This window comes from Phalacrocorax carbo, chromosome 13 (assembly GCF_963921805.1).
Source record: "Phalacrocorax carbo chromosome 13, bPhaCar2.1, whole genome shotgun sequence".
NCBI lineage: Eukaryota > Metazoa > Chordata > Aves > Suliformes > Phalacrocoracidae > Phalacrocorax > Phalacrocorax carbo.
The window spans coordinates 16,836,436-16,862,153 of record NC_087525.1 but is presented as its reverse complement, the minus strand read 5'-3'; the positions used below and the strand labels follow the sequence as shown (position 1 = coordinate 16,862,153).

Here is a 25,718-nt window from a genome sequence, read left to right as displayed (position 1 = left end):
ATATAGTTAAGTGAAAAAGCCTCATAAACACCAAAATATAAAGCTATTTTAATGAAAATTTTTATGCTTTACAAGACTTTAAAGCTTCATATATAAAATACTTGTAACACTGAAGTCTTTAAGTTGCACTTAGTGAAGCATTAATTCACATATACTAATTGAGTAATTACAAATGTGTTGCTGTGGCACTCAAAGCATTTATGTGCTGGGAGTGAAAGTGGCTTGTTGTGGTTTGAGTTTTTAATTTTTCTTTTTTTAAAAAAAAAACCCTCATTTTCCAGTGGACTGAATATATTAGTGATGAATGTGCTGTGAAACTCACTGTTTGTTTCCGTGCTGGAAAAGTTTCGTGGCTCCAGCAATTGCTAGCCATTTTACCACACAGCATCCATCATTTTGTCAAAGTTTTAATGTTTTGTAGCGAACCACCTAGGAAAGAAAGGAGGAGGAAAAAATGACAAAACAGCCAAATTCTTTCATTCCATGCCAAAAAACTCACTGATGTTTATCCCCATTTGCCCTTGGAACAATTCATGTGACATTTTCCTGAATGCCATACTAAATTTGATCGCCAGTTATTGAAATGTATGTTTAAATAAGCAGCGGCGTAACTCTTAATGCTTTTTTCATCGATGTCGTTGAATCCTTAACGCGCAGCCTTTGACACATAACAGAATTGGAGAGCCTTTTGGACCATTTGGCTGAAGTTGTGCCCTCGCTACAGTATCTCAGTTTGCTTGGAAACACGGCCTGCCCGAACGAACTGGTCTGCAAAGAAAAGGACGAAGACGACTACCAGAGATACAGGTTAGTGCTTGCGCTCGTAGCCCTGATAAGGTATGTCGGTTTTGGATTATTGCTGGAAAAATATTGAACTAAACCCAACCGAGAGTCTCAAACACACACCTGCTCTTTCTGAAAGCACTGTGGCATGTTCTGCCAGGAAACAGCAGGGAATTTGCGTAATCCTGTTTCAGTGAGATCACTCTCAGGAACCCTGTTTCAAGAAATATCTCAGTGACGTACAGCACGTGTTGGGGGTGAGCGGGTGTGCGCAGGCTTGCCTGAATGTGGGTGCTCGTATGTGCCTACCTACAGCCTTTCCTTCCCTTAGGCCAAGGTAAGGCAACGTTTCCATACACTAAGGGTGACAGTCAATAATAACAACAATGATAAAATAATCACTGCACTCAGCCAGTTGCATTGTCTTCTGGTAACGTTTGACCATGGTGATGAGTTTCTTCTACTGCAGTTATCAAGGCGCTATTAAAGAATGCAGAAGAGAGGACTCCTCCTGTATTGTGCTGCTGGACTCCCGGTAGCTAGTGTTTAGATTCAAATAAAAAACCCCAAACTACCTCAATAATGTCATTTTAATGAGCTAGATTACACAAAGAGACATCTGGAAATTAATGTGGAAGTCTGATAAAACATAATATGTCCGACTAACCCAACTGAAATGTTGCTACAAATTACAAGGGTTACTTTTTTTTAAGATAAAAATACTTGTGACTGATGGTGACTGTGAGCGTAGATTCAAAAATTGCAGAATGTCTGCTGAAGTGACATAATTTTCATAGCTAGAACCTTCAGACAAGTGAGACAGTGATTATAAAAAAAAAAAAAAAAAAGTAATTGGATTTCTTTTTCCTCGCTCGCCTCGGATAGGAGACTTCGGTCTTGGCGTGCTGGCAGTTTTCACGCACACCAGCTGAACGTGGCTGGCTGAGGCAGGTCAGAGCCGAGCCAAGCAGCGCCGGTCACCGCGCTGCCGACCTCGCAGAGCCTCCTGAGCTTACGTTTTATTTGCAGATCACCCGCAGTATTCAGAGTTATATAATAAATCTCTGATTTTATCTTCATGTAACCCAAACTCTGCTGTGGGAGTTAGTATCAAACAATGCAAAGTGGTGGAGACTAAAAGCAGGTTTATTGGGAAGCAGCATGAATTTGATGCACCGGTTTATTGCTTATAAATGCCGTAGGTTGAAACAGCAGCGCAGCTGCCCCGGGTGTGCGTGCAGTTCTTCCTTTGTTCCAAGTTTTGGAGAAGGATTTCTAGGTTATCGTTAGCCTAAACACTTTCAAGTCCTGAATCCAGCTTAGCTGTAGCATTTTGGTTCCCCCCAGGTAGAGCAGCCTGGACTTAATAAAACATTTTCCCATTGCTTTCACACTTAAGTGGAAGGTATGCCTCCTATACAGCGTACGGGAGCCTAATGGTGCTGTCTCTATGTAAATTTATGTGACATTTGCACTAGAGAATTGCCTAAAAAATGAATGATATTTCTACAGTTTACTGTTTTTCACTTTAAGTATGTTTTCTGACAATATGCCTCCTATTAATCATTTAAGCAAAAGTAGTACGTTAAAGGAGCCATTCAGAGGCAAGAACCCATGGTTCATTTAGTGCTGTCTGAAAAAATTCTTTATTGATTGACATCCTCTGTGGTTATGTGATGTAATATTTATAATATGTCACACAGCCATACATCAAAACAAGCATGTCGGTTGTTTCGTTTCAATGCAAAAATGTTGATTTCAGGGAGGTCAGGGTAGTTTTAGGTCACGTCGTGACAAACCACCGTGGCAAAGTGTGAAGTGATTGTATTTATGCATCTGCTGGAAACGGCAATGCAGCTTCCATTTTCTTTCCTCTCAATTTTTCAAAAACCTGTTTTTTTTTTTTCCATATAAACTATGTTAATTAAAACTCTTTTAAGAAAGAAGAATGGTCTTCTAATTAGTTGAATGATTTATGGTTCTGCTGCTAAAATGAAAGCTTCCTGATCCTTTTCCGTAACTCTTTGTTACATTATATGAAATGTGTTTGCCAGACAACATTAGACTCAAAAACGCTCAAAAGCATCCATCCATCCATCTTTAGGGGAATATATTTGCCAACATGGTGGAACCGACTGAAAGTGCTCTGCTAATTTTACTCTGAACAGCTGATTCGGGCTTTTGAATACAAGTTCTGAAGCATCTTGGACAGAACTTGTTACTTCGTTCCCCCACACGTACAGATTTATCTCAGATTTAACATCAGCAAGCTCTCCTGCGTGGGAAAGTATTTGTATTTTATCAAATATGTCGCTTCAAATCTCAAAGGCAAACATTTGAAAGGGCCCGTTTCAGCATTTTTCAATGGTTTGAAGCAACTTTTTTTCATAAGATTTTTAATTTTTTTGAGAATATTTGTCACACAGAAAGCACCAAAAGATTGCATTTCAGTGAACCTGAATTATGTAAACATTTCACTTTACCATAAACTTTAACTGGTTTTGTTTTGTTCTGAATAGGAACTTCTTTTTGTAAATTTTTGTAGTGACCATTGGAACCACAGCTTCATTTTTCATTGAGCTTTAATTTCATTCCTACTGAGTTCAATTAGAGTTCAGGCTATTTAATTCCTCAACCAGAAAGAGAAAGGTGCTGGAAATCAAAGCTTTACTTAATCTTCTCATTCCAACAAACTGAAAAGATCTGTAAAACCCCCAAAATCTCAACTTCAAAAAAAAAAAAGTAGAAAATGAGTTTTTTCAAAACTCAAGGTCCAGTGATTTGCTGTGTTACTAGTAACAGAGATAAAAAGTAATACTACATCTTTTAAAAATAATTAGGTTTCATTATAAATATTTGCAAAATGTATAAAACTATGCTTTTTGTCAAGCATTTCTGGTTCCTTGACTAATCCATTGGTTTACCGTTTCTATCCATTCCAATACTAAAGCTTTTCCATTAAAAATAGGCTTTATACGAAAACATCGTTGTTGAATTTTTCTCAAAGTGTTTTTTTTTTTTCCTAAGAAAAATAGTAACACTTGAGTGAGATTTTTTTTTTAAGAAAAAGGAAGAACAATTTTTTCCATCCCTATTATTCCTCCTTGCCTTTCAAATCTGTAGGAGAACAAATTGATGAGAATATTTCTGTGTTTGTAATTGGAATTATTGCTTGGACAGGAAAAGAAAATGGAAAGTTCCCTTCAGCGGTATTTTTGTAAGAAAACTTCTTTGGGTCTTTTTAAAAACTCACGGCTTTTTCCATCATTGTAAAATGGCTTTGGTTTCTTTCTGGTTAAAAAAAAAGTGCCATAAGTTCCTACTTCTTATTTTTTTTAAGCTTTCCATGGTTAGGAGGTGGTGTTTTGTAAAGGGATAACTTGGGGGTGAGGGCAAGGGAAGGCAGAATATCTGAAATATGATGGTGATAGGAGAGTTTTAAAAGCTTTTGGCTCAAACAGGAAGCAAGAAACACAGACAAAATAGCTTGCAAAACAGTGCGTCCTCTAAAATAACCTATTCTCCAATCTCCACTTTGAAGATTGGGTGAAAGCAGAGGTCGTGACCCGGAGATCAAAGTAACAGAAGCCAACACAGTAATTGCTGGTTGCTTCTCTTGTACCCGCGCTTGGTCGGTCCTGTGGGTGTATTGTTTGCCCTGGAAACTTCAAACGTGGTGTTACTGAACTGTGAAACATCATCTGGGGCAGAACGTATTACAGAGCGTTTGCTAATGCTGCAGGTGACCTCACCTATTTTCATTAAAGCGATATGATTGTGAAGGATGTACGCCATGTGTGAAGTTTTCAGTGCTTGCTCATTCTTCTTTGCTCCTTATTGACATTTCCTGGAATGATGCATTCATTAAGTGCTGTTGACATGGAAACGAGGGCAAGTGGAAACAAATGCCTGGGTTTATTTTAAATTAGCTTAAAAGTACATATACTAGATATGCTATCTTTGGCAGGGGGAGCAAACGGTGATAACCTTATGACGTCCTCTTAAGATACAGCAGCAAGAAAGGAAGTGCGTGCATTTTGTATGGATTATCAGCTATTCCCATCCCACAGGATTGATTCTGCGAAATGCTGGGTCCTCGTATAGCTTTTTCCGTTTCCTTGTAGCTTTGTTTTATTGTGGATTTGTTTGAGTGTTTTGGTTTGTTTTGTTTTTTTTTTTTTCCTAATTGAGACAGAACCTACTCACGTGTCTTAAATAGTCTTGTTATTGAATTTGGATGGTACTATAAATACATACTCAAGAAGCAATAGGAGGCTAGAAATCCTCGCTCAGTAATGAAAATAATGCTAATATACTTGGTCAATATCAGTGAACTCACTGCTGAGGCTCTCCTTAGCAGGAGGGATTGAAGTCTGTGGTACTTCTGTATATGTGTTTTACGGAGTTCATGAGATGATTAGGGTATTCCCTTACATTTGTATAATGTACAAATCTGTGCTACTTCACTGCTGGCGTGAGGCCTTGCTGTTTCTACACTACCTGGGAGAAAAAACCCCTGCGTCCGATAGCCATCAGCCAGCCACACAACGTCCGCCTGAGATCAGCCACTGCCAGGACTTATGAGCAAGGGCTGTTCTAATGTTTTTGTTCGGCCAAACGAATCGAGGTCCGCCATACCCCAGTTTGTCCATGCTACCACATAACTGTTATTACATGTACAGAGAGGTGTTTTTCTGATCCATAGGGCTGTTTGCTTCCGTGGAGTAGAGCAGATGATGTTAAAGTATGGGAAGGGGATCTGGATTTCTGAGTGACGTGAGAGCCCCTCAGAGTTACGTGGGCATCACCAAGCAGTGCCAAGGCTGCAGAGAGGCTACGTGATCCTCTGACACACCTCATGCCAATGCCGGGCCCTCTGTTCTCAAAGATGCTGGCTTAAGCTTACGACCTGGCTGCCTTCGCTCTGTGTTGAGGAAGTCTTGCCGCAGATGGAAGTTGGGCAGCCAGCTGTCTGCTGTTTGGTGGGTAAGGGTGGGGGTAGGGGTTAAACTCTGTGGGGGTGCAGAGGGAAAAATTACAGGAGATAATCTAGGTCGGTGTCGTAAACGTGTTCGCTCAGTCCTGCTGATTCTTTGTTTTCATCTCTCCCCATCTGAATGCTGACGAAACTTTGCCAATTTCAGGTTATTTATTATTTCTAGTTTACAATAATGTTACTGAGAGCACAGTCAGCTCTTCAAAGTTTGAAATAGGTATATTATTTTTAAGTTCTAAGATTGTCACAGAAAGGAAATACAGTAGCACAGAAAGTAGAAAAATGAAAGGAAACACTTTCTGGAACGAGGAGTGTGTTGCAGTTATGGCACGGGTAGAGCTGGACGCTTCTGCATTCTTCTGGGCAAATACTTCTCAGTTTTTCAGTGCCGGATTAATTTTGTGCTTCAGACTTAACTATTGATGCATATAGCACAGTTCTATATTCCAGTTTTTAATAAAAGTACAAAATAAAGGACTGTACAGAATCTACTTCTTACTGTAGTCTTTCACTAAAGGTTCAGTGGAAGAGTTTATTTTCTCTAAAACTCTTATACAAATTTACTATACTTTTCTTGGAGTAGAAGGAGAAAAAAAAAACAACCCCAAAACATTCTTTCCCTGAGTAATTTATTGCCACTTTTAAGATTTTCCTTAGCGTGGCTCACGGGTGATGCCATTATCTTTCTGTATCAGGAGGCCAGCCGTGTTCTACAACTTGTCTGCTTTTCCAAGGGAGGTAATAAATGAATCAAGGCCCTTAGATGCTGTGATATTATGTGTTGGGTTTTTTTGTGTGTGTTATGGTCTTCACAGCTCCAGAATAAAAATTTCCTAGAACTGTTAGATAATAGTGGGGAGTAGTGTACCAAAACTCATGAAAGCTGAAGGAATTGTTATGCCCGAACCTAAATGGCTACTGAAAAAATAGGTCAGAATGAAAATACACAGTAGCTATTTAACAAAATAAGGAGTTGACACAAAAGTTATTTACACCTGTGTGTGTTGGGTGAGGACCGGCAAATTTCTTGCCTATGTTTAAAACAGATTTGTTCCGTTCTTCCTTGTGACCCTTTGAGGCACACTTACACGTTCTCTCTGACCCCTTTGTGTCACCTGTGAAAGCCTCTCCTAAGGCTGTGAGAACCATCACCGATTTTAGGGGGTGAGGGAACTTCCCAAGGACAATGTTTTAAGTAATGCCTGTTACACAGTAGAGAACTAGAAACGTACACAGACTATACCTGCGAGGTAAGTTTCTGTGTTTGCAAGGCAGAATTAGGACGACAAGTCTGTGACTCATTAAAGGCTGCAGAGTGAGTCAGTATCAGAGACAGTATTTCTTTATATGAAAACTAGAGTTGTGTATTGTTTAATAAATAGCAATAGCTGATCTCAAAGCTGCCTTTGTTCTCTCCCTTTCTGAACTCGGGCATGTTTCTTCAAAGGAAAGCTTTGCCCCGTTGAGCTTTTGCCAATGTCAATAGCGGCTGAATCCCAAACTCGCTGCATTCCTTTGCAAATGCCCCCTCAAGCCTGTCCCTCTTTTCCAGTATCTTGACAGGTCTGTGTAAAAACTGTCGAAAGAATGCTAATTACATGCAACACTTACAAAACTGGTAAATGAATTGTTAATCTTTATTGTCATTTTCACTTAACTAAGACTGAAATAACATGAAATGTGATATTCTCTGGTCTTCTTCCATCTCTGAGTGTTCCTCTTTGTGTGTGATGGATATCTGTTATTAGCTTGTTTTCACGGGACTCTTGGCACTGAGAGTCAAGGGGGGAGATGGTTCTGGACAAAAGAAGATGCAACTTTACTTTACAGAGCTCATTTCCTTAATCCATCATGAATTAGAAGATCAGTTTACAGGCAGCGAGAAACAGATCTCTAAGCACCTTCCTGGTGTCCCTGTTTTTTTCTGCCTCTGGAGCTCAGCTTTACCCTCATCACTGACAATCACCCTTTTTCCCCACCACTGCAAAGATGTTAAAACCCAGTAACAGCAGTCTCAGCACATGGGGCAGCGCTAAGTTTCAAAATGATTAAAAAAATAAGGGGGGGGGGGGGGGGGGAGGGGGCAGGGACACCCTGTCCCCCCAACCTCAAACCTCAAATAAACCTTCCTAAACTGGTAATGTAAAATTTAGATGGTTCTTTCTTCATCAAATAGCGTTCTCTTAACTAGTGATTTTACAAGTCTAAAACGGGTGCCGTGTGTCGTGCGATTTATGGATCCTAGTACCTGCCATAAAGTATTTTATGATGGCTGCACTCTGTGTTATTAGTAGCTGTCTTTTTCTGCAGCCATTGGTGTTTGATAATAGTCTTAAAACACCCAAAATTACTTACCTGCAAGCAACATTCCAGATAGTCCCTGTTGACAGTTTGAATAAGTTTAGTGCCCTTTTGTTGTACTTTACCTTCAAAACAAACTGATTGAACCATCAATAGCTCCTGAAAGCTGACAGAGGCATGTCATCTGGTCTAACCCTCTGATAGTAGGTTATCTGTGGGAGTTAACCTTCCCGCATTGTTAACTGAGATGTTTTATGTACTATGCAACTTTAGGATACTGCTGTGATAACCTCAGTAACTAAGTCGTACATCACAGTAAAGAGATTTTGTGCAACAAATAACCCTGGATTAAATTTACAAGGGTTGAATTGATATTGTAAAGTGTTCATTCCAGGGCTTTGGTAATCCTTTCCTGTATTTTTTATGGCAAACTTGTGTTACATTTAGATTGAAGCTGCATCTTTATATTTCTAGCTAAAATACATCCAGGAAGCCCCGTGCTTTTCTTCAGCCATTTAATAAGGAAGTATCGTATTATTTTCATATAATATAGATTCTTTTTATCCCACATTTAGTAAAAGAAATAGAATAAATGGAATAATATTTTGAATCACCTTTTAAAAGAATTAATCACTGATATACCTTTGTTCTACTGGTGGGATCACCTTTATGGGACTTACTTTAAAATATTTGCTCTCCTCAAAGAGCGTGAGTTTAAAAAGAAAGAAGAAGGACCAACCCCAGAGCTGTGACTTGTGGTGTGGTTTGCTGGTTTGTGGGGGTAGGGCTTTTCGTTTTGCTGCTGGAACGGGCAAGTGCTGGTGCTAATTCTGTTTTTTGAAGTGCAGTCAGGGTGGCTTAAAAATACAAAAATACATTTGTATCAAGGAATGCTATTATAATTTTAAGCTCTTTTGAAATGATTGAGAGACTGACATTAGGGCTGTGATCCAAAGTCAGCATAGATGACAGTGCTGTCTTAGTCTGTTGTCATTTTTGTTGCAGCCTGCTTTTCAATGGCATATTTCATTCCATCATTAAACATTTGCTGATTTTCTAATACCGATGTTTTCTTCACCTGAATATTCATCTTTTCTCACCCTACACTTAGTGGGTGTCTTTACTCATTTTTAGCTTCACTCTTCTTCACTCTTGACATATTGTTTCCTTCTGTACATGTCTTCATTTGAAAGAATCTGTTGTCATCAGAGCTTTTCTGCCAGTAGCGCAAGATGGAGAGCTGCTTCTCCACTGAAAGATAAGGGCCCGCAAAAGGCCAGGGAGGACTGGGAGGGCAGCCGGCAAGGCTGGGAGGACTCTCAGAACGTCGCGCTCTCCGATCTGTAGCTGTTGCGTAACAAATGGCCTTGGGACACGGTCGGTGTTGTAAAGCGACTCTCTTTTCCTTCTTCTGACGTCACTGAAAATCCTAGGCTGAGGGTTCGCATTTAAACTGTCTGAGCATTTCAGTGCTGAGCGTGTTCTCTTCGCTCGTTAACCCTCTCCGAAGCTGTTGTGGCAGGGGAAGGTGTACTCGAGGGAAAGGTTTCTTTGCAGCATTACATTTTGCTTGGTTGTAGAAGGGGAAACTTACAGTCCTTTTCACATGTTTATCTGGTCTTGAGAACAGTTTTATAAGATAACTCCTACCTTTTAAAACGCATTTTTTGTGTGTTGTTCTTTTTCAAAATGTTACGTTATGTGGAGTTTCCTCCTACTTGGGTTTGTGCCTCGCAGTGTCGGAGGGACTGGTGTAACTGGGAGGCTCCCTGGCTGGCTGGAGCTTTAAACAAAGCAGCTGGGCATGGGCCACGTGATCAGTCACCTTCCTACCCGCTCCCAGGAAGAGTTGGGCACTTCCCTCACTTTGCAGTATCTGCTTCACATTCGGTGGCTCAGTGTAAATACCGTGTACTTCCTCAGGTCGGTGTTTTGATATGCCACGGTGCTGGGCTTCGCTTCGTTTCTGGTCTGCCCTGTTCTCTCCCCCTGCAAGGAAGGAGCCAAAGGCGATTTTTAAGGCTAAAAAGCTGCTCTACTTTGAAAAGGCTAAATGGGCTGATGGAGCCTAACAAGAACTTTGAATTCTTAAAATAATTTTCATAAAAATAGTCTCTTCCTGTGTGCATTTACTCCTGAGCAGGGATCCGTATGCCATAAGGACATCTTGTCTCTCTGCCGGGACCAAACTGGAATTCTCCTTCCAAATGTGTGTCAAAATGTAGTCCTGGAAAGCAAAGACCAGGAATTTCATGCTTTCCCTTGAAAAAAATGTGTTTTTTTTCTTTAATGTTAAGAGTTTTGAACACTGACATACACTCCTTTCAAGACAAAGGATGATATTTTAGGATGTGTGGTAGAAGTGAAATTACACTCCTCCCTGGTTTGCTGCACGTGTCTCTAATTTTACTGATCGTTGTGTCCTTAGGAAAATACCATAAAAAATCCTAAGAAATGTTGGCAAATAAATGTTTTCTGAGAATTCTTTCGGAGAAGGGAGATGGCAATTTCCCATGTCTCAGATTGGTTTTCCCCTGCAATTTGGGATGGAATCTTTGGAATCACTCACAAGACCCTTATCCAAACCAGCAATTCAAAACAGTTTCCATTTTACTCTCTTTCTGGATGTACCTTATACCTCACTAATACCTACAGAGAACATACGTGCCCACGGTGATAATTTCCTCACCTGTTTGATCCGCCCAGTATCAAATTGTTATGGGCAAATTTTTACTTAAGCTGCGTTGCACGACAAAGGTGAGAGAGGAATCAAAGGCCGTTGATGTTTATTGCTGTTTGGTTTTAGTCATTTAGTCTGTGCATATGTCTTTGTTTATTACTAGATTTTAACCGTGTCTGTTTTGCTACTTGTCAGATATTTCGTCCTGCACAAATTGACAAACCTGAAGTTTCTTGATACTCGGAAAGTAACCAGAAGGGAGAGAGAGGAAGCCTTGGTAAGAGGCGCCTTCATGAAAGTGGTTAAGCCCAAGGATGCTAAGGTAGGAGACATAACGACAATGTGATCCATTAACACTGTTTGAAAATACCTCCAACAGCTTGGCTGCGTCTTTCACTGAAGTAACAGACAAAACCTTTCAAATGAACGCACTGGTAAACGTGCTCAGGCGCGGGGCAAAAGCCTTGGTAATTTTTCTGTTGTTTAACATCAAACTTTACTGTGTCTGGGTGAAGGACTGTGGTTTTGCTATCAGATTTCTGGTTTCCAACCTCTGTTTCATATAACAAACTAACTAATATGTGTCACCGAGCTTAAAATAATCTTTTTACCCTGTCTGAAGATATGTAACAACTGTGTGATACACTTTTGTGAAAGAACAGGGTTTTTCTGACAAGTTGTCCCCTGCCTCGTACGCTCAACACACACGTCCGCTGCGGAGCCCGCACCTGCGGTGTTCGTTGGCTTTTAGTGGACCAGCTGATTCTAATTTTGTACGATGGTACTTAGTGTGGTGTCCTGCCAGTAAGCATTGACACCGTCAGAGAGACACTTTCAATAATCTGAGCTTTTGATACCACTTGCCTCATCCCTGGGCACACGGCGTTGCTGACGCAAACGGGATACGGATGTGAATTCCCCACCTTACCGTCTTTCTCCGTTGTTGATCGATACCCGACAACAGCAATCTGAGCTTCAGAGTGGTTTGGTGCCGCAGATCTTCCTTAAAACTCCACTCAAGTTTTCAGTCTACTTGCTTTCTGGTTCCAGTTTTGTTCTCTCAAGTAGACCATCAATAATTTATTGCTGATTTCCAATAACGCTGAATGATAATGTAGCAGTTACGGAAACGCGCTGTTTGGTAGCGTAACAGTGGTGCAGGAGAAACGCGTTATCGCCAGTGCCATTGCAGTGCGTAACAAATTAATTCAGACTGATTCATTTATAACTACTGAAATGGTAACAGTTCTGGTACAAGCATAGCTTTGATATATTGTTTACCGCTGCCTTTAGTCGTTTCAGCTTCATACATGTAATATTCTGTTATTCCAGCAAACCATCTTTGCTGAATCTGGCCAAATGCAACAGCTGAAATGTGTTAGATATAGCACGTGTATGTTGTGTTCCTTTATAGTTCTTCTTACCTAATCAGATTTTGGATCTGGTGAAGTGTTTTTTAAAATTTTATTAGCAATTAGAAATTTTCATTTGAGACTGCTTTTTGAATTTTAACCAACTTAATAGTGTAAGAGAAGAAAAAAATGTCTGTTTCTTAAATTTGATGTTCCTTTTCTGGAGAAACCTCTTTTTAAGTCAATAGCTAAAGATAAATTACTTCACAAATGTAGGGGTAACATTTTTATCTTTTATATCTGTAATTGAACCTTTTGTATAGTTTTGAATTATTTACCCACGAAGTCTTATGATAAACATACATTTATTTCAGTAAATTTGCAGAAGACTCAAATCTACTGTTGTTATTGTCGTACTAAAGGATTTTCTTTTCCTTCTTTATAAATGATTTGGTACAAATTGCTGATGGTAAAATCATTATAAATGCTTTTCATGGCATGAGTTAACGCTTCTTAAAGCGCTACAAAATTACCCCCATCATACAATATTATATACATATTGCAGAAGTGGCTAATTTAAGGTAAATATTAAATTGGATGCATAATAGATATTATAAACCTCTTAAAATAGTTTTGAAATTGTGCTTGTTTCCTCAGATATTCATGCTTATAGTATGCATGCACGCAAACTATGTCTGAGAACACTCTTAGTCCTCCCTGCGTAAATGTTTTCAGAGGCAGCTACGTATGTACGCAGCTATTTATAACTATACTCAAAGACCGTGACAAGCGGCATTCCTCTAGATATCACAGAGATGATGTGCACAATAACTGCACTTTCAGATTCTGTCATATGTTATATATTGAATACATAATGGTTTTTTATTCCTCGGTGTTCCCTGAATCTTGTGCTGTCCGTTAGTCGGTTCCCCTCCCATAGAGTTGTTGAGATTTTTGACCAGCTTCAGCCAAATTTAACAGGCAGCTGGTGGTAATTCTAAAATTATTCATCTGAGTTATTCTAAGCCTTCTGAGCGTAGTTAGAGGCGGATACAGCTTGATTCAAACTAAGAGGAAGACTGCACATCCGGTATTGCGTCGGAAGAACTCCCTAAGAAGCTGACGTGGCGACACAGGACCCTGCCGGCAGTGAGCTTCCCAACAGTGGTTTTTTCCTTCCCCCAAGGTGGCAGCTGCCGTGGCAGCCTTTGCTTCCCAGGAAGGGCGTTGGAGTGGTTAGTATTTATCTCAGTGGATGCCACGTGGGAATGTTGTTCTGCCAGATGTAGTAACATCAGTGAGCCTATCAGACTTGCTTCTTCAGGGAAAAAAACCCAAAATCCTAAGTTAGGTGGTTTTTTTCCCCCCTGTTACGGTAAGCAGGAGATGGCATGGCTTATTCAGCATAAAAAGCAGGTTGGTGATCTAAAGAGGCTGTGATGTGGGGAGTTGTTTTCATTTTAGTCTTGACATGAAATACTTGGGAGAGCAAAATACCCCACCAAGAAAAAATACACAAAATGAGACTAAAAGCAAGAAATTTCCATCTGACTAGCTTGTGTTTACTCAAATGCAAAAGTATCTAGCAATCACCAGTCATCGCCAAGTCATAAATATTTTATTTTGTATAAATTTTTTTTACTTTCATTTTCCCCCTTTTTTTCTTTTAACAGAACGCGGCGCTTTCTTGTGCTTTGCTTCATTTCATCCTTTGTTTAAGATGCATCTGTTTGTGATGTGACTGTCTTAGGGAAAGATTCAGTCATTTATTAGAAAACAGTTTAACGTTTCAACGCAGTGTTCCATCTCGCTATGGAAGTGAGCTAAACTTCATTATTCTGTGATGTTTATGTTTTCTTTTGTCAAAATATTGAACATTGTATCATGCCTGATTTTAATAAAGATTGGGTAAGCCTGGCTGGATAAGAGCTATTGAGCCAGATGAGGGAGCCTTGTTTAATGACCAGACCATGACCTCATTTCACTGGCGTAAGCGTAGATCAAAGTGGAAGATGCCTGTCCAGTGTGAAGTGTGTTTCTGGGCATGACAGCGCTTCACATCAGAAAGACAGCTCAAGAATACGACAGTCAAAATTGCTTAATTATGTCCCAGCTTTGTAATTATTCATCCCTGCTTCTACAAAGAGTACAGTTGTCATTTCTTGACATAATTATTTAAAACTGTACCCTTCTTTGCTTTATAGGTGTATGAATTGTGCTCCCATCTGTTTCATCTTTAAAACTTAGAGATGCAAAACAGAATGTGATTTGAGGGTACATTTTAAGACTCCCAATTTTTTTTTACATTGCACGATATAAACAAAATGAAATTATGATGTATCAGAGCACATCATAATTTCATATTTTAAAGGTCTGTGTTCATGATCATTTCATCTAGATGATAAAATGTGGGTATATCCATTATACCTAAAGCGTGTTGCTGTGAATAGATGCACACTGTCATAGGTCTCTAAATATAAATTTAGTTGCTTAATACTCAGTCAATGCACTTTCTTTTATAAAATATATATATTTCCCAGTATTTTGCAACCGCTCTGCCCAACAATTATTTTTTAGCTTACTGCGTTTTTAAGGTTAACATTTTTATCAGTTTTATTTATAACGGCAATAGCAAGTGGTCACATGTAACAGTCTTGCAGCTTATAGGACCAAATCATCAGCGGGTATCCGTGGGTATCCGTCCAAGTAACTGACTTAATACGACGTGGAGTTACTCTGCTTACTTGAGACTTTACCAAGAGCATCTTGTCCACTGGGTATAAAGGAAACTCTGTACAGTAAAAGATGGCAGTATAGGCGTTTCAAATTTTTTTTTCCCCGTCAGATGCGTCATTTTAATCAGGAGTTACCATTATAAAACCTGACATAGCATTTTTTCTGTAAGGGACTAAGATGGAGACTCTTAAGCAGAAAGGCAAGTCTAATATCTGTGTTTCGTGTAATGAGTGCCTGTGATTCTTGCTCACACTGTCACTTGGAGGGCAGAGGGACATTGCGTTATTATGATAGGAAGAGTAACTATTTAGACAGTACAGCTTAAGAAATAAGGTGAGCTAAAATCTACAGTGTTGCTTTTGGGTCCTTGTCAGTATTCTGGTGTTTGAGCTCACAGGAAAAGCTCATTTTCAAAGTGACCAATGCTGATATATGCTTTTCAATTTCTGTTAAAATCAGATGAGGCATAAGGAGTGATTTCAGTAATTTTTGTTCTTAACTATTGAACAAAGATCTTATTTTTCTTAGGCTAGATCCTATCTGCTTCCAAGAATTTAAGCAAGGAATTTTTGTGAATGCATCTCATGGACCTTTCCCCCCCTCCCTTAATGTAGGAAAATGGGGCTGGCTTTAGAAAGTAAATAAGAGGTGACAGATAAACCTTTGGAGGCCATCTGCATCGCTCACAGTTAGGTTTTTTTTTCCCCCCTTTTACCAGCACCATAGTGTAGAGATCTTGGCTTATGAACTTACAGCATTTGTAGTCGATATAGCAAAGGGCTTGTGAAGTATAAAGAATCATTGTGTTGGTGAAGCACTAGATAGTGAGGTGCCCCTTTGAGAGAGCTTCTACGTAATAGGGTTTCTTACCATCCAGGTGTCGAGGTTTCATGTGCTAAACCAGACTGTGATGCAGCAAACAATACTGGCTTCAAGGTCACTGTAGCAGTCGTGCTCCCGTGTGGGACACTGAAGTATCCATTCTGCTCCTTGGAAAGTTTAAGTGGTTTAAGCAAGAGTCCGTAACAGGATTGGCTCATAATCCCCTAACGAATAAATAGTAATTGAAAAATAAAAATGCCAGAAATTATATTTCTACGTATGAACACTTCTGGTGGTTTAGAAGAAAACACTGCTGAGTAGGATCTGCCAGTTACAAGAGTGCTACTTGCCAGAAATAACCTGACAGAGCTAAGTTAGGTCATTTACAATTTTTCATTTTAAAATCACATTATCTCAAATAAATCCCGTGGTCCAAAACAAACGTAAGCAAACATACCTCTATAAAAATTTTATTAAATAATTGTGTGAATATCGTTTGCATTTTTCTTTTCTAAACTGGTGGATTTTACTTATTTTCTAAAACTGGGGCATGACATCTTGAAGTAAGCCTTTCTTTGGCCTTCAGGGGAATAGGTATGATGATTAATGTGGTAGAATAAGAAATAAGAAAAGCATTGTGAAATTCCAACATTAAGAAGTGGTCAAGGTGTTGGAGAGCTGAGAGGTGACCTTAGACTTTTCCTTCAGTTTTCTGAGTCCCTGTGGTATAGTGAGCCACGTTTTCTTTTTATTTTATTTCATTTGGAAGTTGTGATTCTTGTATGTTTGTATTATCCAATTAGTTGAAAAGAAGACCAGAAGAAACTTTTGGATATGATCTGATCCTTGAAACACCAAATAGTGTTTTCTACCTCTGTGTCTCTGAGAATATCTGTATGTCCCCTTGACAGTCACATTGCAATAATAGCCGTCTCCTTGGCATGTGCGTGTGTGCGTGAGCTCACCACGAAGCACAGCGAATCCAGAAATGGAATTTGAGCTGCGGTGTCCATAAATTCAAGAATACTTCATTCAGAAGACTTTAAAAAGGTCACTAAAGCTCTCCTTATTTTTTGTAGCAATAAAAAAAAAAATCAATTCCCCAAATATGGCGATGTCTTGATTCAGTGTTGAAAGATGAAATCCACTATCATGTTTCATGGTGCTTGTAGGGTAAATCAGTGACATGAGATTTTAAGAAATGGGAGACCTAATTATTGTAGCAGTGCAGGTAATAAGGGCCTGAAAAGTGTGACTGAAAAGTTATACGCTAGACTAATAAGCAGAAAGCTGGTAGTTCACCAAATGGGTGATGAAGTTCTGTAGAAGACACTGTGGAGAATGGTGTGGGGACCTGCGAACGTACGGTTACAGTATGTAAGGATACAGGTCAACAAGCAGGGCTCCTGTAGTTTGGATCTTGCATAATATGTAATCTTTGGATGAAGGAATTCCATAATTAGCAATATGTGATAGCTTCTTTTACATTTCCTTTGATGATATATCAGATTAAATGCGCATATGAAGGAGAGCCATAGACTCCATTCTTCGGTTCAAGTTATTGTGCAGTAGATCCCACAGCTTGCTACACAGCACGTTGTCCTAGTGAAGAAACCTAACAATAAATGTGATCTGGCTGTGAATTTGTGCATCGTGTGAGGAAGCTCTTGCTCCTGGAAAAGGTGGAATTAATAACAGGATCTAGAGCAATCTGCTAAGGCCAGTCGGTCAAGAGTTGCCTTCAAAGTACCTGCAAGGGCAGCTGTATTAAAGCAAACTGAAAGGCAGGCTTGGGAAGAAGCAGCCAAGGGAGGGAAGAGAAGGGTCAGTATCCAAGGAGGAAGCAGAGACAGGTATCATGGTGAAACTGAAGATGGGTGCTTCAGCTACAAAGAGCGTGGGAAGTCAGAAGCTTGCATGCAACACGTGAATCTGCAACCTCAGACACTTAAAGGGAGTTGATGGGTTTTTCACTGTGTTTTGTGTCTTCACGTATGACAGGTTGCCTGATCAGAGGGAAAGAACTCCGGTCAGTAAACGAGAGAGAAGCAATGGGTTTGAACAGTGGGGACTGAGCTGCAAACATGCAGCTGCTGAAGCAGCAAAGGAACGTATTCTCCTTGCTTAACCTGCTGTAATTCCCGCTGTCAGCAAGGACGAATAGACACATGTTGGGGGAAAGATGACTCTTCTTTGTTCTTGTGGTGATAATTCTTGGAAAACTGATATATATTTAGTTCTTTGGGAAGTTCTTATGCGGACTACATTTCAGTGTGTAATTGCTATTGAGGATACGGAATGCAGAAGGGGATGTCTCTTTCCTAAAATTATTCCTTGAAAAAAAAAAAGTATACAATTGTCATGAAGCTGGTGTCCTTTTAGCCATTAACGATCCCAATGCACTTTTCACATCGGAAGGGGTGTTACTCCTGGAGCCCTGGCTTGAGTCCAATTCAGGTAATTACATTCTGTCTCCACGGATTTCTCTGCAGTCTCAATTTACTAAGGCATTCTTCTCCACCTTCTGCCCTAAACTGTTATGTAGTGTTGCAGTGTGCTAGTTAACCAGCTGCTACTTTGCACCTGAAAGGTGTCTGTCTTTCAGCGGTGGTGAGCAAATTGATCCCTTTGTAAGACTTATTTAATGTTTGTAAAGCACCTGGAGGTTCTCTGATGAATGGCAATAGGCACTGTATATCATTAACACATCCATTTAATTGAAGAAGCTAGCGTGACAACTTGTTTATTACTGCTGTTACGTTTTTTTTGCCTTTTTTTTTTTTCTATTTCTGGGCTCAGAACTATGGAAACTTCAATTATTAGATGCTGCAAACATACGGTCTGGCTTTTGTCTTGTGATCAGCCTATTCAGTCTACTTAACAAAATGCTGTTCGGCAGAATGTAATACTGTGATATCAGACAGTAGGGCAAGAATCATGATTGGTTTAAATTCCCAATGGATCAATATGGCTAGAATTTTATCCTATAAGTTTCGTTTGTTTTCCTTCTGGAAATGGAAACACTGCTGCTCCACAAGCGGAGCTCACCGCGCTCTTCTGTAGTTCCTCTTTTCAGAAAAACTAACGCAGTGGAGCCCGTCATCACGTGGCACTGCTGCTAGGCGCAGGAGTTGTTCATATGGTGCATTTTGTCAAAAAAACTATTTAATATGGAATTGGCAAAACTCTGAGCCAGCTTCTGTCTATTCTTTTGCTCCTATAGGTGATTCTTATTCCCCCCCCCGCACACACACTGGGCTTTGAGGCACTGTGTCTCTCGTACTCTCAAGCACGTTGATGAGTCATTCCCATTGAAACACGAGTTGTCTTAAGTGCGATGGTTAGTATATACGTTAATTCCTAGCCATGAAACAAAGGTCCAATTACAGAATATTCTTTTTTTTTCCCTGAAAGCTGCTTATCACAGCAAGATTTCCGAGAGAGCAAATCAGTGGCAAGCTACCACTACCAAAGGGTCAACTTGTAATTTTGCAAACATGAAGTACCTGGTTCAAAAGCTGGAAAGAACTGTCATGGCTGAGTTTGTATTTATTGCTTGTTGTGACTCTGACTGGATGACATCTGTTTTCACAGCAAGCTCTGCAGTGCATACATGTGCTGTGTTCGAGACCTGGCTCCACCGCTTCGTTGACCCATCAGAAGGTCACCAGCTGTTAGGGATAAGCGTGGTGACAAGGGCCACTGCAAATGACGACAAAAGTGATTTGCTGCGGTGGTGATCTCAGCAGCGTATCTTGCAGTGAGGGACAAGGCGCTATCAGGAAGCTCGTGATGTAAACAGAGTTGTATTTTACCTTAATGTAACCAAGTTCATTGGCATCCTCCCCGGCAGAGGCTTTGCTGCGTGGTTTTTAGAAAGGTGATTCTCACATACGAAGCAATACTGCGTGAACTTCTATATCATTTTTATATCATGCTCTCACAATCATGACTTGTTCTTTCCCACCAACTTATGTTGCCGTGTAGTTTTAGGTTGCTGATATTTTGAGGGGGGGGAGCTAAAGGTTTATAGAGTTTCAGGTAAAAAGAGTTGTTCAATTGAACACCACGGAATGTGGTTCTGTGTTCAAGTTAACATCCACAGAATGAATAACTGCAAGTCACATTATATAGGTTATTATAGCTGTTGTCATTACGTCTCAGCGTACTCTTCTGTTTTTCAGTAGATTCTTGTCTTATTGGTAAATCCTGGGGTCTAAGTCAGTTACCTTCAGCAGCTTTCCCCAGTGTTTACAGGGTAATTTTTCTTTATTTCATGGTACTTTTTTATTTCTGTGCTGTAAATTTCCTCCTTAATTCCTCTTGCCTTCTTTCCCTCTCCTTGATTCTTAGGGAGCATGGAAGCTGAACAGAAAGTATATATTTGGAGCATTTTACCAGATCTTTGTGATTCAAATGGCTATATATTTTTTTGTTCTTTTCCGCCTTGAAGTACTACTTTCCTTCATGAGTGTAAATCTTTCAAGAAACTGTAGTTTCTTGATGTAGTTGACAACTGTGCAGAAGTGAAGTTTCTATATCCATACCAAAGAAGTAAATAAATAAGAAATAAAGTGCCTTCCACATGTCATTCTCTGCAAATCGTTATTCATGTAGTATCCTTTGGCTTTGCTTGCCCTTGCCAAAATGGTTTTGGTTGCATGCTGACATTTTTAATGATGCCTGTGATAATGCTGTAGTCCCTGATTCTACAGAAGTGGGTTTTCTCTTCAGTGGGTTTACTTTTGACATCAGTAGGATCCTGGTCAAAAAAGAAGGTTACAAGGTTACAGGTTACAAGTTCAGGTGTGAAGACCTAAATTATATAAGGGGCATAAAGGACCATGTCTTCGTCATATAAAATGTGGTGCAAGCACATCAGGTAGCCTCGCGTTGTGAAATGAAAGCTAGGTTGTTTCTAGTGTTGCCAGAGTCAAACTAGATGGGTGGAATGACAGGACAGGAACAAAAGGGGAGGTAAAATGAATGCACCTGGTATGAGCTAATATTTCCAATTGCTTTGGAAACAATGCAAGCACCTGAAAATAGCAGTCTGGCATTATTTCCGATACCCTGATGTAGACAGCCGGTCCCTGTAGGGATGGCAGATAAGGCTCTATGGGAGACGCAAGCTTTTCTGGACGCATTATGGGAGGCCAGGCCCAGATACTGTAGGGTGGCTAAACCGGCAGTAGAACCTTCTGTTTAAGCAGCTGAATCCTCCTTTTCCTGTTGCACGAAGCGAGAGACCATGTGCTGCAAAATACTGACGGGTCAAGAACACCAGAGCGTTATAATAATAATCCTCCCCCACACTGACGTCAGCCAGAGCGTGGTCCAAGAGGCACATAGGGCTGGTAGTGATGAGGTCATCTAAAAGCTCAAGCATATCAGTCATTCTCTTTTCATTAATGACTAAGAACACGACCAATTTGTAGCTGGTTTATGAGTTATTTCAGGAAAAAGAATTAATTTGTTTTCAGAGAAGGACTAATATTTCTCCCCTTGTCTCCACCCTCACCAGAAACGTATAGGCCAAAGGGGTATCTTGTAAGACACCCTGAACTTTTTTGCATAATGAGTTTCTAAAACTGCTCCCTTTGTCAAAGAAAAAGGGTGCAGCACAGTTTCATCTGCTCCCCTAAAATCATATTGAACTTCCAGATCCTGGTTCTAGTTCCTGAATGTTTGCTGAAGCTGATGCTGACCTCATTGTGTTAAAATACAGGGAGAATAATTTAGTTGAATTCTGTGCCCGGTTGCAGAACACAGTGTGAATTATAGCTTGTCCTAATCAGCCTGGCCATTGAAAATTTTACCCAGTTTTGAACAAAGCGACAGATTTTTCAGTTGACTTTAGGGGCAGCGGAATAGCTTTTATACAGTCTATTTGCACACCTGAAATCTGTTGATCTAAGGTGAAAGGCATACATGAACTTATCCTGATCTGAGCTCCCTTTAAAACTCTCTAGAAATCTTCCACTGAAATTATCTTTTGATTTCTCTGAACTTCGAATTTTCTCTTATTTTCTTTTTCAAATTGTTCCTGCCCGTTTTAAAGACCAATGTTTCAACCTTCTTGAAAACCTTGACTGGAGAGCATTTTGCCCATCTTGCAGACAGTGGAGCTGAAACTCTGAACTTCAAACATGAAAGATTTGATGGCTTTGGTTATGCATCCTTGTTTCAGGGGAAAACGAGGGGTTCGTTTTGTGAATAAAAAGCTCAAAACCATTTGTGACTGAGGACCAGTGTTCTGTTCGCAGGAATTAGTGAGAGTATAAAGCTTTTGCAGTAAAGTTTTGTCCTAATTTATCCTTTGGTTCACAGCATCCGAGGACAAAATGTTCATAGGAAAACATCCAAACTGCAATTTCTCTGATGGATAAAGAAAATGTCAGTCATGTTTCAAAAGCGGCATTGCTTCGAATCCTGGTCTGTGAATGGTTGTTTTGGAGCTAGGGTTTCTTGTGACCTGTAGCGGGTTGGGAATCTGTCCTTATGTTACGTGCATTTAATTTGTAAGCGTATTGAAGGTATGCTTCAGTTCTCGTGTATCAAAGGTCATTATCTCATGGCGCCCGGTAAATGCATGTGTGTTGTCCCAAAGATGATTCATTTCTCTTTCAGCCTTGGTGGGGCTTGAAAACCTTAGGTGTTCTTCCTTGTAAAGGAACCTGTGGGATATTTGCTTAATGATTAAAATACAATTGCCTTTGTGTTTCTAATTTATGAGCTTGTAGCAGAAGATAAAGTTTTCTGTTACGTCAATACAGCAAACTATCCTACATATCTTACTCTGGCAAGTTTCATTAGGAAATGTATCATTTGGGTTAAAATAAGAAGTGAATTCAGGATTGAGAAATTAAGACTTTTTTTTTTTCCTTCCCACATTGTAAGACTAAATATACAACTTTGTTCACGTAACGGTTACAAACAGTTCACTGTGTAGGCCAAATGCTCTCTAATGCAGTAAAATTAAGAAATAATATGCTTTGAAAGTGATTTATGAGTGTGGTTAAACTGCCAGATTTACAAAGAAATAGTTCAGATCTTGGGAAGCCTCAGGAGTCACGTCAAAAATGAATTTGACCATGATTTAAACTGCTACTTTTCTTACATGACATTTAATATGTGTACTTTGGAGGCCCATATGTCTTTAATAAAATAGCATTAAGTTTTAAATATGATATGAATGCAGTCAGTTTCTAAATTCATAACCTTTTCCACAACTCCAAAATGCTAACCAATAAGGGAGTCATACATGCAATAAAACATAAACCTTAGAAAATAGGTTTTTATTAGAATGGTTAGACAGTTGGCAGCTGTGTTGTAATGTAATAAATACACACAGCCAGTGTGGGTTTATCAGTCTTTGTTTACACTGTAAGCAACATTGACCAGACAACTAATTATAACTGAGGACCAAAGGTCATGAAAAGGATATTTTGTCCAGTGGATGTGTACTTGCTAGGTGCTCAGGAAAGCAATTTATTAAATAAGAAACTCTATAGCATGCTTCCCAGTTGAATTTGCCTGAGAAGATAATGTTTATTAGAGAGTCACATACTTCAAGACTGTCCTGAAGTCCTCAATATTTCAAAAATTGTGAGAAGACACGCACAGTTTGCGAAGGATTTCAGTGTTTAGCAAGTGGCGGCCAGAAGAGTTCAGGGTTTTGTGAAAACAGAAGGGTGAGCGTCTGGTCTGTGCTGAAGGTTATACTCAAGAACGAAAAAGGTTAGCGTATTGTGAGGGGTATTTCTTTGCAGTGTGAGGTATTTCATTACTTCTGTTAAAATAATGTATTTTACGATTACTTACTGAAACAGAAGCCAGCGTGCAGCAAAACCGGCTTTCTAGATAGCTTCGGCTTTTATTCAGAGCAGCGGACCCTGGGTTGCTCGCCGAGTTACCCATTTATTCCACATGCATAGAAGAGTACTGCAGGCCTGATCACACATTCGAGGCAGTCTGACATTGTAATGAAAGCGATTGAAATGGTGTGGGAGTCGGGAAAAGACAGATTTTCTGTGTACTCTTAAGAGTGGGGGGGCGGGGGGTTAAAAACTTGATTGTGGTATACTTTTTCCTCCAAAATGCTCTCAGTGATTTGATTTCTGGTTAGTGTGGTTCTAGGACAACGGCAAAAAGTAAATTAAGAAAAGTCTGCTTTGAGATGTATTACAAAACATATATTCAAATGCTAATCTGTAGTCCTCCAGAATTATGGGTCCCCTAGAGCATCCAAGAAAATTATTAGCAGCATGTAATCCAGCTCAGTGTGAATGCATCTTTGCTCCGTTAGCCAAATCTTTACATAATACAAATCATTCTACCTATAAAAGCACAAATATGTTATTGTTCTCAACAGGCAATTTAATGCAGCTATAGGGAGGAGAATAAGAGAAAAGAAGATTACAAGCTAGCTGATCATGCTTTTATTTCTCGTAAATCTCTCAGCGTTTCTCTGTGGTTGTACTTGTTCAAAGATCGTACACAACCGTGCTGTCTATATGATTTGGAAAGCAAATCAGCCTAAACGTGAACTTTCAATGGATGTAGTTTTTAGGGGATTTGATGCGTTTATCACAAACATACATTTTACCCCAGAAGCAGCACTGAACCTGTAATCTTTTTTTCTTACAATTCTTTTGAAGACTTAAGTTTTGCTGTAGAAAGCTCATTTGTATTTGCCACCCAGTTGTGCAGCTTTGGCTGCAGAAGGGCTATTAAAGTTAATTATTTTCTGGAGGGTTTTATCAAAAGGCCTATTAATGTGAATACATGCAGGAAGTACGTGAACGAGGGAGAAAAACGTTTTATTGAACTAATACCAACTATCTCCAGTCGTGCTGTGGAGTCAGGAGCCTGATCCGATGGTGTGATGTGGGTGGGACTGAGTTTAACTGGTAATGATAATGGCGTTATGGTGTACCGGTACCACCTAATCGCCAAGGGCTGGATGTTTATGTAAAATGTTTAGATATGAGTAAACAGCCTGTTGTTATTAATAGTTGCCAAGAGAATATGTGAACTAAATGTTTGTTGTAAAGCGAAAGGTGGAGGTGCGAACGCCAGAGAAGTCTCTCTAGGAAGGGAATGGAGTGCTAGAGAGAACGTTCCTGTTCTACCTGTTCTCGTCAAGCCCATCAACCCGAACTGGAAGAAACTGTACGTAGTTCCGTGGAAAAACAGCATTCCTGGGTTTGAAACAGGATGTCACTTGGACGTTTTGCAGTTAGCTACAGGTCAAGTCCGTTGGGTTGTTGAACATAAAGCATAAAAATATTTGTCCTGCTGGGTCGTAGAGCTGTTCTTGGAGAACTTGCTCACTTTGCATGCGTTTTGGCTGGAGTTTTGTGCTTTGTTTCGTATTGCATATTGTTCCAGAGATGTCTAACAGGCCACAGTATTAAACCATTGCCCCAGGTCGGCTCAAATTTACAACTATGTTGCTTTTGTATAATGTCCTCCAGCTTTTTCTTTTCCTTTTTGGTGACGAATTTTTGTATCTTTATGGTCTGAATAAGACTCTCCAGTGCTATCTGCTTATAAATAACGAGTCAAAGATGTTGTGTGCAATTTTGGAAGACGGAATGCTGCAACAGGGCCAGGTAGAAGCACTGTGTGTGTGGCACAAAATTCTTCTTTCAGATGAAGAAAACCTTTGAATCTACTTTTACTCCTGTTGAGTAGACTCTGGAGTAGTCTGCTGGATCAATGAGAGCAAGAGAAACAAGCATAGGTCTGTGCCGTGTCAGATGGTCTTTCCAAAGCAGAACTCACTGAAATGCCTGCACGTGTGATTCTAGTTTCAAAAACAACCAAAGAGTCATCATCTGAAAATAAAGAGAGATTGCACTGGCAAGCTTTTCAGCAGCAGCTATATAGGTATTTGCTAATACGAGCACTTTGGATTTTACCGTTTATCTTTGACAGTAGAGAATTCTTACAAGGTGGGAAAATAATTCAGATAGTGAATAGAAAAATATCTTTGAGTTCATGTGCCAGGCCAGAACAGCGCATGGTTTCTCAGTAAAGGACA

The 25,718-nt window shown here is 39.8% G+C and overlaps 1 protein-coding gene across 3 annotated transcripts in view; it reads left to right on the top strand.

Moving 5' to 3' along the window:
* LRMDA (leucine rich melanocyte differentiation associated) overlaps positions 1-25,718 on the top strand; it is a 671,621-nt gene that overhangs the window by 385,699 nt on the left and 260,204 nt on the right. For all 3 annotated transcript variants that reach the window (XR_010375110.1, XM_064464928.1, XM_064464927.1), the window contains exons 4-5: positions 673-807; positions 10,956-11,082. Coding sequence is in view for 2 of the 3 variants with exons in the window: in XM_064464928.1 (XP_064320998.1) it covers positions 673-807; positions 10,956-11,082 (262 nt within the window). In the remaining variant the exon portion in view is untranslated. The remainder of the gene's footprint in view (positions 1-672; positions 808-10,955; positions 11,083-25,718) is intronic.